Raw genomic sequence first — 14,859 nt, 5'->3', positions numbered from 1 at the left:
TTCCAGGGTTCTATGCTCTGACTGACCTCAAGGTTCTATGCTCGGACCTTAGGGTTCTCTGATCTCAGGGTTCTATGCTATGACCTCAGGGTTCTCTGACCTCAAGATTATATGCTCTGATCTCAGGGTTCCATGCTCCGATCTCAGGTTTTATGCTCTGACTGAGCTCAGGGTGCTCTGATCTAAAAGTTATCTGACCTCAGGGTCCCATGCTCTGACCTCAGGGTTCTATGCTCTGATCTCAGGGTATGCTCTGACCTGGAGCATCACTCATATCTCGATTATAATTGATTTTCTTTTTTATTACATTTTATAAATAAATAAAATGGGTAATACATTAATACATGTGATCAAAGAAAGGTAAAGGGCAAATATGAACCATGTATGCTGTTTATATTGACTGTAATTGGGATGAAGAAAATATCTGTTGAGTATTTTAACATAAAATTGTGTGATTGTGTCGAATGAAAAAAAACTAAATGCAAACACCGGCTGAATAACACAAATATGAACACCACACAAGGGTTAACCAATCAAATTGACAGCCAATCAAATTGAAGCGGGGGCGGGACAACGGTCAATCAGCTTTGCGCGTGCTCGTGATTGTTTTCCCACACTAGCAGAACCACCATGTTAACGTGGAAACATCCCCACACAGTGAGTTCCCCAATTTAGACACAATTTAAATACAGCACTAAACCACTCAACCTGACTTTAACTTGTAGAATAATATATTAATTAATCCAGAATTATATTTATTTCTAAATGACTCCCCCCCCCCCTTTGATGCCTGCACTAAAAGTAACTTTCCGTTATACATCACCTTGAAATTTACACCACATTTTGTAATCATTCTCTGCACTTTATAGCCGCTTGTTGACACCTTGTTGACATCTACACACCTCCTCTACGGCCACTAGATGGCAGCAGATACACACTCACGACGTAAACGCAGCAGCAGCTCTGATGTTCTTATGAAATCGTTGCCTTCAAACAGGCAACCCTGTATGTTCTGACTGTACAAAGCCCTCCAGTGTTTGGCACCGGCGCTGTGAAAGAGCCAGAAGGCGGCGTGAGGAAAAACAAGCCATGCAATGAGCAATAGTGAGCTCATTATTGAAAATGATAAATGTATCATGTTGTTAAGAAAAAAAAATATTGTGTGGATGGAAATATAAAGTGGTTAACATCATTTAATTATACTCAACAGAATCATTTTAAATGTGCTATTAATATAAAAGTGAAAGACGTCTGTTGTGCAAGTTAAACTTAGTTGCAGACTATTGCGTCCTGACCAAACCCTAAACCTGATTACGCAACACAAAATCCATTCATCCCTAATAAATTCCCCACATAGTGTACACCTTAGTAGTGTATACGTGCTACCTGACTGCATTCTGTTTTCATTGTCACCCTCACCAAAGATACCAACAACAAGTACACTCAGCATTCATTCGTTTTCTTTTTCCCACAATCCGATATGTGTGAACGAGAAAGCACCTGAGTTCTCACACAGGTTGTACTTTTTTTTATTCTGTCATATCAGCACTTACTTTATGTGTTTTCGTTGTCTCTGTTATTGCATGTCGGCACATTCCTCTGCGCGCTCTGACGTGACCCTCTTGCACCTGCGGCCTTTGCATGTGAAGGACTTTGTTAAAAGATGGATTTTCAAAGGATGCCAGTTAAGGAAAAGCGGGTAGAAGTCGATAAACAAATGCAGACGATTCCAAGACACAAATGATGTGGATCATATGCTGCGATATATATTCTCACTTATAGTGTCAGTTTTATTCAAATACGTTTTGGATCTAATCATCTCCGAGAATTTTGCCTCAGCACCAATTCATTCGAGATGAATGGAATAAAATAAGTGTAGCTTTGAATGCTGCAAAATGAAAATGATGACAAATATGTCATATGTAATGTGTCTTTCTAAAGGCAATGTCCTGGGTTACTCTGGACATTTTGTCATTGAAGGTACTTTCTACCGAAGAAATAGTCCTGACGAAATCTGTCAAAAGTGATGTGAATGCTTATCCACAGCCACAACGACGTCTGTGGATGTGGAGTTTTTTTTAAATTATTTTGTAATGTTTCCTGGCTTTGAGCACAACAAATGAACTTCTGTTCCTGTCAGCTGTGTTGGTCAATGGCAGAAACATCTCGGAACATGAAATCTAAACCACCTGCTTGTCTGGGTGAACAATACTGTTTGTGTACTGACCTTTCAAACGGATTCTTTCCTCTGAAGTATTTGTCAAACCTACGCTCCTACATTTTCTTTAGAAAGCAACAATGCCTGGTGTATACTAGTGTAGTATATGAGTCTCAGACAATAAAAGCATACAATACAATCTGCATTGTTTTAGATGTAGCTGGAACTGAAGTGACATTGTTGTGAAATATGTTGTTCCCCTTCAAGTCAGCTTCCTCCTGCTCTCATTTTCAGCTTGACTCAAAATCTTCCAAGCTTGAGTTTTAATGCTTTTTTACTGGTTCATAATTAGTCAAAAATACATTGATCAGAAGTGAGACTTTCCATAAGTTCCTTTTGTACCAGAGACTGTGTGTGTGTGTGTGTGTGTGTGTGTGTGTGTGTGTGTGTGTGTGTGTGTGTGTGTGTGTGTGTGTGTTGTGCGTGTGTGTTGTGCGTGGGTGTTTCCAGTTAAATGATGCAGTCACCAGATAGGGAGGGGGAAGTGTGAGCCAGTTAAGTGAAATGAGACAGAACAAGTGAGTAAGACAGAGAAAGACAGACAGAGACAGAGAGAGACACAGAGAGAGACACAGAGACAGAGACACAGAGAGACAGAGAGGCTCAGCACAGCCTTGTTAAACTTGAATCAAATTAGTAAAACAGAAACCATTGGGCATTGGGCACCAACTAAAGATAGTAAGTGAATTTCAGAGTTATTTGTCCCCGTAGAGACAAGACTGATGATCTAATCAACCAGAAACTGATCACCACAATTAATGAAAACCCCATCTGGACATTATTAGTGGCAAACACAGACAAATGTTAAGACACAGAAGAAGGAAAAACAGACTGTGTCAGTTCTACTTAGACAGAGAGACACTTCATGCTGCACTGCAGGGGCCCAAACTGTCATGGGCCCTCCTGGCCTTCATCTATAAAATGTCACTCAAATGGACGTGCACCAAACCAGGAGGAGACTCCACGTGACAACAGATAAGAAACATAAAATAATGACAGTAACACACAAAAAGACTACAAAGAGAGCAGAATAACTACAGAGACATGCAAAACAGCTACAAAGAGACTCAAAACAACATTGAAAAGGGATAAAATAACCACAAAGAGACATAAAATGATTACATAGAGATGCAAAGCAACTACAAGAAGACACATAATGACTGCAAAAACTCCAAAATAACTACAAAGAGATGCAAAACAACTGTATAGAGACACAAACAAACTACTAAGAGAGTCATATCGATACAAATAAACATAAAATGACTACAAAGAGACCAAAACAACAACAAAAATGCCAATACACACAGAACACAAAGACGATGAAAAGGGACACAATAACCACAAAGAGACACAAATTGACTGCAAAGAGACGCATAGCAATTCAAGAGAGATTCCGAATTATTACAAAGAAGCATAAAATAAAATACTACTAAGAGACACAACAAGGCCTTGAGCACGTCTGAGCCACAACAGCAAGAGATTGACGCAGAGCAAAATAAAATCCAATATTTACTTAAGAAGAAAATATGTTAGAGCAAGTTACAAGCTGAAGGGAAGAAACAACAGGACGATGAACGCTTTGAAAAACAGACTTATCTTGTCAACATTACATTCAGTTGTTTTAGGCACAGTTCAATATTTATATATAAGCTCACATGGAGTTAGATGTTAGATGGGAGGATACCACTCACATATGTACAGTCAATTCACGCAGCTGTTATTTTAGCTCAGCACAAAGATGATTGTAAGGATTTGTATGCATGGTGTCTTTGTACTATATAGTGTATGCAATGCACATAGAGCATAGTGTAAAAACAACTCTCTGCAAAGTAAAAGTAGCTTTATTTGACCGTGTACAGCACCTTTCTAAAGCAGAGGTCACAAAGTGCTTCACAATAAAAGACAACAGCAAGACAGACTAAAGTTATGTTTTCTGGCCATGCCAATAACGCTAATTTGAATGTGACTTATGAAGCGGGGTTCTACCGCCTCAACAGGAAGTCTGCGGGGCTGTCCCCTCATATTCAAACACAAGAACCTCTGGGGACGAAGACAAGAAGAAAAAAAACAAAGCAACAACAAGGACTCTTTTCCCTCTTTGTGTGACAAGTGATCACAAGTCTTTCCTCATCCCTGTGCTCCTCTCTCACACATCCACATTGTTTCCTCTCAGGCACCTTCAGACCACCTACTTCCTCATTCAATAAAAAGAGGAACAGACATAGATGACATTCCTGTAAAAACCTTGTCGTTGTGTGGACTTTCCACCACTAGAGGGGGCAAATGAGGCAGATTTTTTCAATTTTTTCTTCCAGTGACAAACCGGCAGACAAAAGGTCTTTGTCTCATAAAGAATGCAGCCCCTTCTCCTGCTTCTCCTTTGTGTGTGTGTGTGTGTGTGTGTGTGTGTGTGTGTGTGTGTGTGTGTGTGTGTTAGCGTGCATGTGCGTGTGCATGTGCATGCAGCGTGATCACAGCAGGACTACTTTTGCCCGTGTTGACAGCAAACACAAGCTCTCTCCTTCGCTGTGTTTATGATGTTCCCAGTGGAGAACTTTTTTTTTCATCCTGCTTGGCACCAAAACACTGAGTGAATATCAAACACAAACCACATGAGGGACGTTCCACTGTGCGAAGATTGATTCAGCCCCGAACCCGTCTCTCTGGGGGGTTAAGGTGTTGGCCCTCGGCCCGTGTACCGCCAACGAACAGAAAAGCTAGAAGTCATTATGCTCACTCGTGTTGTTAAGGAAGTGTTCTGCCTATTCCCCTTCAATTAAATTAAGGATTGAATATCAGTTTGTACGCAGAGGAGTGGCGCTGGTGTTTAGTCCGCTTGTTCAGTACATCATGTTATGGGCAATTAGATGGAAGTTTAACCTAGATTGTTAACAGTTAGCTTCTGATCATAGGATACTTACAGCACATATAACTGCCTGAAATTAAGTTACAGTGGTGGAAAAGAACCCTTTTACTTTTACAGTATATTGAGGCCACGATTTATCAATTCCTGCACACAAAATATCCTTTGTTTCCTCAATTAAATTTAATTGTTCCCCGTTTTCCTTAATTTGTGCACACACATTAAGTCATTTTGGCATTGCAAAAGGCCAAGTCATTCGCTCCACACCCAACCTCCTTCAAGTACTTGACCGTGGTTATTGATAGCTATGGACTCTTTAATTAGCTTTACTTTAGCTTGGAGCCTTGCAAGATTATTGTTAGTAGAAGGCAATTAATGAGGATATTGAGACCTTATGGATTATGCTATGGTCATATGCTATCCCTGGTCAACTTCATGGTGAATGGTGGATGTTTGTGCTTGACGCAGGTGAACTGCAGCCTCTTGTTTTGGGAAGGAAGGCTAGTCGGCTGTGCTCGCCATCTGCATTTACACTTAGATACATACACAAATGTAATCTTGCATGCACAAATTAATGATATTTTAACCCTCGTGTTGTCTTGGGGTCAAAATGACCCATCAACACACATACATATACACTCGTACACGGGTCATTTTGACCCCCAAAACAACACAAGGGAGCTAAATGTCAATATTGGTCTCACGTTCATCACGTGGACAGAAACACAACTCCAGATGAATGCTGCCGTTGCTCTTTGGTTATGTAATCGAGCCACTGTTTGCTAACAAGTTCACCGACATATTAACTTTGTGTTTACAGCATGAAGTGCTGCCCCCGGTGGCCACAACAAATCCACTAATGCAGGTTTTGCTAAGCCCCGCCCCGCCCCCTCGACTGCGACTCGGTGAGGCGGTCAGAGCCCATACTGTCACTAACTGCACTCCTGGAATAAATATCACATTTTTGGCAAAAGCAATTTCAGATAGAGGCAGACGGACGGAAGGGTCTACAACATGCGTTTGAAGGATGTATCCAGGATGTCAGCAGCGAAAACAGGTTAAAAAGATAAAAAAGCTACAGCTACAGATCACAGTGTTAAAGTGAGCCACCACATCAGCTGGCGATCGAGACACAAGACAGTGAATCTAAGGAACTCTGTTTTTGGTAAAACACAACATTTAAACATGACGAGCTACAAATCCACAAAACCAGCTGTGAAGATGAAGAACATCTGAAACGACTGCATGAGAGTCTATGGAGCAGAGGCGGAAGGCTGTCGGACCACGGTCAGAGCCGGCAGATGCTAAGCTGTGATTGGCCAGTCTGCTTTCGAGGGGCGGGACTAAACAAAAGGGTAAAATAGGTCAAGTAAAAGTCCTGCATGCAAACTTCCACTAAAGTGTAATCAGTTAAACTACTAACTATGCAGAATGACTGATATCATTACATGATATATACTTGGACACGTAAGCACCTTTTAAATATTGTAATTGCAGAAGGTGGAGTTGATCACGCTTCTCAATGCACTTGTTCTTTGGACTCTGTTAATTACTCTGGTCCTATCACTATGTGCTGTATGATAGGGTTGGTTAGGCCTCTCTTTCTGCACACATACTCACATAACTGTACAAACTAATCTACAAAGACATTCTGAGCATTTATTATCTCATAAAAAAGCTGATGACTATAGTTTACACCCCCGGAATGTCTATATGGGGAAAAAACATCGACTCAATCTGACTGGAACAAGCAAAGTACAAAGGACTTTTTAGGACACATTTTGATCATTGTTTTATGATTGTATTCATGCATTTTACGTATACATTTCTTATTAATTCAATATATGTATTGTGATTTCAGTGTTTATATTTAGTGTATTTTGACAGATGTTATTTTATCTGTTCTGTTGATCTTTCATTACACTACGGATTGATCAATTGTCACTCTATACATATTGGATAAAACACACTGTTATATATACTGTTTGTTAAATGCATTAATACTGGTTACTACGTGTTAATCTGCAAAGTAACTACTAACTGTAGCCGTCAGCTACATGTTTAGAAGAAGCAACTCTGCAGCCATGAACACAGCAATGACTTGCAGTCTGTTCCGTAGTCACACCCAGCAAGGTGTGGTCACACATATATAACGTGAAGCACCACTTTGAGGAGTGGCAGTATTGACGAATCAGGTTTCAACTCATGCAATCAGGATGTTGTAAATCCTTTAATGGATGACACATTAGATGAATGAATAGTCGCAAGAAGGTGGTGGTCCACTGTGAGCCTCGAGAGCACAATCAGAAAGGGACATCTTGATCGTACAGATGCAGAGAGGAGAAGATAGTCATGCTGGTTCGAGAAGCTTTTAAAGCCACCGTTGATATATTTTTGGTGGAACAAAGCAATGAAAGATCATGAAGGTGGGGCATAAAAGGCGGTGCAGTGGAAAACAATGACTGTCAACACGCAGGAGAACAGATAAACAGCTTCCAGAGGTTTAGTGATGGGAACACATTTTTTGTGTGTTACTCAAGCACCCGTCAACACATTAGTAGTCCCTCTGGTGAGGGTGTGAGCCTGACAAGTAAACGTGATATGTGTTATGGAAGAACACACTAAGCTGGACATGTTGAGGCAAACAATTTTCACTTTGTGTTCTACTGCATTACTGAGGAGCCTGAGTGATGAGTAAAGGCTCACTGTGGGGCATTATGCCACTGTGGGAAAAAAAACAAGGTTGCTTTATGTTTCATTCAAGTTGTGGACTTATTGCAGAGTGCAATTCAGCCATATTACCCTAATCAGGACATGCAAAGTATACCATTATGTGGAGTTCCATTCCAAGATAAATTATCCAGGATTAAAGAAAACTTTACATCACAACAAAAGGTTCCTCAATTTTATCTCAGGTCTCCAATAGGAATTTGCTTTCCTCTCATTTTAAAAAAAAAAACAGTAAATGGTACAGTCAGGACGTATAAACCTGAGGATCCCTAAGGATTGAGTGATAATAAAGTTATTGGCTATATAAAGACACGAAATGGAGAAAAAGCCAGTTCAGGTTTATCCAACCGTCCTCAAGATAAGTAGCTTGGTGACGTAGCGACTGCTGGTCTGTTGGTGAGCTACTGAAGCTGGCGAGGTACTTCCTGTTCTCTCTGCTCTGCTGTGTTTAGTACTTACACACTGGCATTTTGTTCTCGGCATTTTAGTGAGTCGCCAGAGAAAATATTGCCGTTGTACGTTTCTGTCTTGAATGTTTAATGTGTCTGATTCAAAAATATGTTTCAAAAATACGTTTCATATCAGCCTCGTATCACGCACAATGCCACGTTGTTAGCATTGTGAAACAATTGGTTAGGTTTCAGCAACACAACTACTACTTTGTGTTCAAATTATAACAAACACAACATAATGTAACAACCATTCGTAACGAGGATACATAAATAACAACCGGCCTTTTGAGGACTTTCCATGTAACGTTATGTAACTGTGTGACAACATTACGTAACAAGCATAATCTCAACGTTTGGTTTTGGTTTCACACAGGACACGAACAGCAGTCTCCTGGGTGATCGTTCTGTATTTGAACCAGGCGGCAACCTTTGGTTCTGATGAGTCAATGCAGAAGTGTCTTAAAACTTGCATTCTCTCTACTGACTCCTCCAGTTGCTAAAAGATTGTATAGAAATCTATGATAAAATGACCCTACTTCTCACTTGATTTATTGTTTGACTAAACCGCCCTTAGGGGACTTTCTCCCTTGTTATACTCATTTTACATCAATTGTTTTGCTCTGACTGAAAGAAAACATCAATATTAAAGGAATTCATGGTTTGCAGAAATTTCTGCCGACTGTTAATAATGAATAAATAATGATTGAAGAGGCGGAAAAAGCTTTCCGATCCAGCCATCTTACTACCTATTAGCTTGGTCGCTCACTGTCATTAGCTTGGTCGCTCACTGTCATTAGCTTGGTCGGTTCACGCACCTGTGCGATGACTCGCAGTAAACCTTGCAGGTTTCTTTGCCTCTGATTGGCTACTTCCTTCCAGGCGTTCCAGGTGCTAAACGCTAACGTTAGCCTAGGCATGAAGCCCGGAAGAAGAGCCACTCAGCCATGACAGCTCACTTTTATTTCTTCCTGTAGTTCGAAGGTCGGCCACCTGGGTCGAAAATGTTTTTACAATTTAAATGAATCAATATATCTCTTTTCGGATTTGAGACAAAAGACACATTTGTACCATCGATCTCTGTCCCTGTTTACGACCCACGCTTCTTTAGTGGAACAGCTTATGCAACAAGTTTAAATATAACTTCATGCTGCAACACAGCTAGAACAATGGCTCCTCCCTTTTGAGCTCTCCGGCTCTTGATGCCTCAAAGGGTAATAACACTGTTGAGTCTGTTTGTTGTTGGTCACCAGCGCAAATTTAGGTGTCAAAGTTCATCAACGTTAAAACACAAAAGATTCACTGTGATTGCATTTAAATTAGTTGATTTTGCTGCTTTAAATGATGCTGTAAACAGGCCTTACTGCTGTTTTGGACTTTTCTCATGATTGGTGGAACCAGCTGGATGCAACTTGGAACAGTTTCAAATTTAAGTACACCGATGCTCAGAAATCATGTGACTTGGCTTTAATGGATTACCAGCATAAAGCCTGTTTACCAACCCCAGCTGGTTTTTGATGTTTTACGCCAAACAAAGGTGTAATTGTCATCTCAGCTTTAACAGAGACATCTGTTGAGAAAGGCTCAATCAAGAGCTGTGTGTTTTCCAAACAGGTGCTCCTCATATACACTGCATACTGGATGTAAACGTGCATGGGGGCTTGACTCATCATGCTCTTAATGCCATTTGTACAAAATAATAACACTAAAGATAAAACATTGTTAATGTCGATTGACAATAGTGTTCATGAATTTTTTTTATAAACGCAGTTGTGATCCTGTTATTGAGGTTAAAAATGCTGCCGCCAGATTTACATGAGACTCATTTCCAGGTTGGTCTTTAGTGCAGAAAAATGTATTTTGTAAGAGATAATTTAATATAAACACACACACACCTACTTCTCATCCAAGAGCATTTGACTGTCTGTAACTGTGACTTCTGCCTGATCATTAAAAATGTCTTTTTATAGTATTCCTATTGAAGAAGTACAGCCTCACAAGCCCAAACCGGGTTTTTGTCAGGTATTGTACTTTCCCTAATGTAATACAATTTTAAAGGGAGCAGTGGTTTGAGTCCCTAGGGTACAGAAATAATTATATTTTGTAGGAGACAAATTATCTTGAAATATCTCTTCTTAATTTCCGTGTTGTTACTGTAACACATCACAATGTTTGTCAGAATTATAAGAATAAAAATGAAGTCAGAATCGCCATCATCTCTGTTAATTTAGACTGCATGATCATTTTTCTAATTTCATGAAAAAAAGTAAAACATCTGCAGTAAAATCCTCCCCCACAGATTTTTACAAAAAAAAGCACAACAGTAGCGCCAGGTGCGGAGGATAATAGATAATACCTCGGGTAGAACAAAGAAATTACCCCCATATTTCTTTTGTTTGACCTTTCTGTGTGACAGATAACAAAGAAAGGGTGGTTTCCATCGAACAACAATTAGAGACAGAAACCACAAACATATCAAAAAAATAAAACAAAAACTCTAAAAAGGAGAGGTTAACAAAAGTAAACATCAAATATAAATATATTTTAAAAACCATACAAAATAAACTAAATAGAAAACTTTTCATATGAACTGTTGCGCTGGTCCCAGCGCTTGTTGTGGCACTGGGACCTGATAAAGTTTGAATGAGTGAAAAGCTGAATGGAGCCAGACAAGGGGAGGCATGCGTGGCGTTCACGGTCACGTGGTGGATCGCGTTTCCTTTGTCTCTGAACCCCACAGCCTGCTTTGTGTGAACGAGGGGATCCGATTTCCCCTCATCTTTGATGTCTCCTCCTCCCATGCTTCCACGCCTCCTCTTTTCAGCCCATATCCCCCCTCCTTTCCATTCTCCCCCAACCACATACCAAGCCACTCGCCCTCCCACGCAGTCGCAGCCACACACACACACACACACACACACACACACACACACACACACACACACACACACACACACACACACACACACACACACACACACACACTTGGCCTTGCCTCCTGCTTACGGGAAACACGACACAAGGCTGCATCTGGAGGTGAATGAACTGCCATGAGCCTGAATACGTTATCGCATGACCACAGGGGAAAACATTCAGGATAAAATAAACAACAACCATGCAGGGAAGCAAAACTGAAGACGCCTTCAGTGTTTTTTCCAAACATTAACATGCATTTGCTAAGGGGACATTACTTGTGTGGAAACAAAATGTTCTGTACTGAGGAATGACGATAAACAAATCTTTAATCTGGAATTCCTAACCAGTCCGTATCCAATTGTAGCAAAGCTGAACTGAAGGTCAGTGTCTTTCTTGCATGCGGATTTCCTTATAAGGGAAAATTACTTTAAGAGAAAAGATAAATCCACTGGGAGGATTACTGCTTTTCAAATGTAATCAATGAACAATGTCTAAATACAATTAGTTGCTTTCCACAACCATGAGGGTGAAACACAAGGGTCATTGTGCAAGTTCATGGAAAGAAACTTGAGTGAATAAAATAGGCAAGGGTCCCCTAGTTTTATTACTTATTACCGTCCATATGTAGAACTTTGAACTACATGAATATGAACAATTAATACATGCATCAATAGGTTAAATTATTATCTTTTCAGAGTACACAAGTAAAGTACTGACATGAGTGTGTACTTATGCCTTTAAAGCAGTTGAATAAATCGCCCCAAACACCATGTTTACATTCATAGAGATAAATGATTCGTTATAATCTAGACTCAACCAACACAAACAAGTGGGCGGGTGTCAAAGGGTTAAATACGTGGACTGCTCCGGTCTAGAGCCTTTCATTATATGTCAAGTTGTCCTAACGTCAGAGACTTTGAGGTCCAGGCTCATCGTTGGTGCAAGATAACAGGTTGTTAGTGTGCTAGATGCCTTCAGTCATAAGTACAACGTCTGTTATTGTTATTTGGTGTCATATGAAGAATAGATATTTGTTCAATTTCTCTCATCTTGATCTTAACTAACTAGCTAACATCTTGATTGTTAGCCAAAGATTTTTTTGATCCACAGTACAGTATCGTAACTGTGAACATGTTAGCATGCTGAATCCTGTCTCTTGTAGAGACACAGACCGGTCAAACCCAAAATGAATTCACGTAACTCTGGAAGTAAAACCTTGATACGTCGAGTTATTTAGAGAACAGGAACTCACATTGTCTGTTTGGCCTTCACCATGTGTTAATGTGCTAAAAGTTGACTGCATTTTAGTACGAGACTAAAATGCTACAGGCCTGATACCAAACCTAAACAAGTTGTCAGTTGCCTTCACGCTGCAATTTTGCTAAGCATAATATTTACATTCAGCATGTGACCTAAATTTCCATATCGTCCGTCTATGCGGGGATAATCCATCTTAACTATCGCTGGGCATCGGCGTCTAATTTATGCCGCAAAACAACATGTGGTATGCAAAGCATCCCTTTGATTGCATTGTTGTTGGGGGCTTGTGTGCGGTCAAAAATGGCGGGCACCCCCACGTCCCCCCCTCTCTCCCCAACCCAGGCAGGGTCCGCCAGCCAGACTGCCGGGGTCAAGGGGGGGCCTCTTCCCGCACACAGCCGTTTTCGCTATTGAGGCAGCGTCCTTCCTGCAGCCGGGCTGATGTCAGGGCCGAGGAATGTGAAAAAACAGAGCACACTGGGGGGCCTTGTTCTCCCACAGTGAATAGTCCTTGGGCAGGAATCCAAACCACATGCCACACACACACAGCCAGAGCGAGGGGGCAGGGGGAGAGGACCAAACTGAGAAAACAGACCCCTCTAGAAACTTGTATGTAGTTTAAGGTCTGGATTCACAGTTTGTTTGAGGTGACAGACTCCGAATTATGCAAGAGGAGAAATGTCTTGTTAGGAGATGAGTTCCTCATCTGCAAACAATTTAAAGAAATCAAGCACAGTCAAAGACATGGGGCACATAGAGAAGATTTTAATGGAAAGGAAGCATGGACATGAATATTCGTTATTTTTTTTGGCAACTTATTGCAGGCGATGCTGATTATAAGTCTAAGCATGAACCTTTTCCTTTACCTTTTTTTTTAATTATTATTTGCACTTACTTGCCTGACATCAGACAGAATTGTCAACTTGTTACACACTGTTTCCACCATCAGTCTGGTATTGCATCCACTAAAATTGATTTTCATGGGGGATCGCGACCCAATCACTAGAGAACAGCTTATCCATCTGAATCTAATGTCACTTAAAGTCGACAGGTGATGTGTTGACATGACAACATACTTTGTGCTACTGTTTTAAGAACTTTTTTTTTTCAAATGTACAAACTAGCCTACGGTGTCGGGGGATTTTGAAAAGGGTATGTTCTGTGTAATGTCGCTCTCTTTAAATATTACTATGATACTATTTGTCATATTACATTATATACTTAACTACTTTACTCCATGGACCACATTGGATATCGGATAAAAAAAAGGAACCATTGAGAGAAAAACTGGCTTGCTTCAGAGCCCTGTGGTTCAGAAGTGAATGGGACGTCACAGAGACCAGGCCTCACCAGATTCCACTTCTCCTCTTCACCATGATCAGCACTCACCAGACCTGGACCTGGTGCCTCCGCGCCTCAGCAGGTCAGACCCGGTCCTCGCTCCGGCTCCACTTGGGTCACGAGGCCATGGCGTGTCTCTCCGCATTCTGGTTGGCGTAGTGTCGCTGCATGTATTTCTGTCAGTTGGAGGATTCATCTTTCTCTGCCTCCAAGACAGAAAACTTTCGATGCAGCTTCCCTCTTCAGAAAAGCAGGAAACAACAAACCAACAGCACAACAAAGCCTTTGCACGCATGGTAGTTGAGGAAACACGCACATGGAATCAGGAATCTATACAGGGTTATCTCCAGTGGGACTTGAACCATTCAGTCCGTAGAAGCATCAGCTACTACCGTAACAGCTGGTTGACTATCCTGCAGCCCGGTGACTACCACGTCTACTCCAGGGTGACCTTCTTGAAGGGCGACTTTGAGCGCCCACTGGTCAGCAGGGTGCTGCTGAGGAAGAACGAGACAGGAGAGGAGACGGTTGTGATGCAGGCCTACTGCAATCTGGACAGAAGCATCGGGTCGGCATCGATCCCTCGCCTGTGCACGGCCACGCAGGGAGAGGTGATCCCACTGGGGAGAGGAAACCAGCTCAGTGTGTGGGTGCTAGACCTCTCCCTAGTGAACTACGAGGAAGGAGCCACAGCGTTTGGGTTGTACAAACTGTGACCCCGATGCAACGGATGTGAGTTTGCATGGCATTGAAAGAACGAGTCAGGATGCCTCCTGGACGCCTCCCATTAGAGGTTTTCCAGGCACGTCCAACTGGTAGGAGACCCCGGGGAAGACCGAGGACACGCTGGAGGGATTATATCTCCCGGCTGGCCTTGGAACGCCTCGGGATCCCCCAGAATGAGCTGGAAAGTGTTGCGGGTGAGAGGGAAGCCTGGGTCGGCCTGCTGAACCTGCTGCCACCGCGACCCGACCCCGGATAAGCGGCTGATAATGGATGGATGGATGGATGAAAGAAAACAAGATAATACATGTTTGTGGCTGTTAATCTCCAAAATTGTTCATGAACAAATTAACAAAAAA

The 14,859-nt window shown here is 41.5% G+C and overlaps 1 protein-coding gene across 1 annotated transcript; it reads left to right on the top strand.

Annotated features, from left to right (window-relative positions):
* Positions 1–13,758: 13,758 nt before the first annotated feature.
* On the top strand, positions 13,759–14,493 carry LOC306745239 (tumor necrosis factor ligand superfamily member 6-like; the record flags this gene model as incomplete). The annotated part of the gene is made up of 1 exon (XM_079227992.1): positions 13,759–14,493. The coding sequence occupies one exon, from the start codon at positions 13,759–13,761 to the stop codon at positions 14,491–14,493; it is 735 nt and encodes a 244-aa protein (XP_079084118.1).
* Between the last annotated feature and the right edge of the window lie 366 nt (positions 14,494–14,859).

Source organism: Taurulus bubalis (assembly GCF_910589615.1).
Source record: "Taurulus bubalis genome assembly, chromosome: 12".
In the NCBI taxonomy this organism is placed as follows: Eukaryota; Metazoa; Chordata; class Actinopteri; order Perciformes; family Cottidae; genus Taurulus; species Taurulus bubalis.
This window is presented reverse-complemented; position numbering and strand designations above follow the sequence as displayed.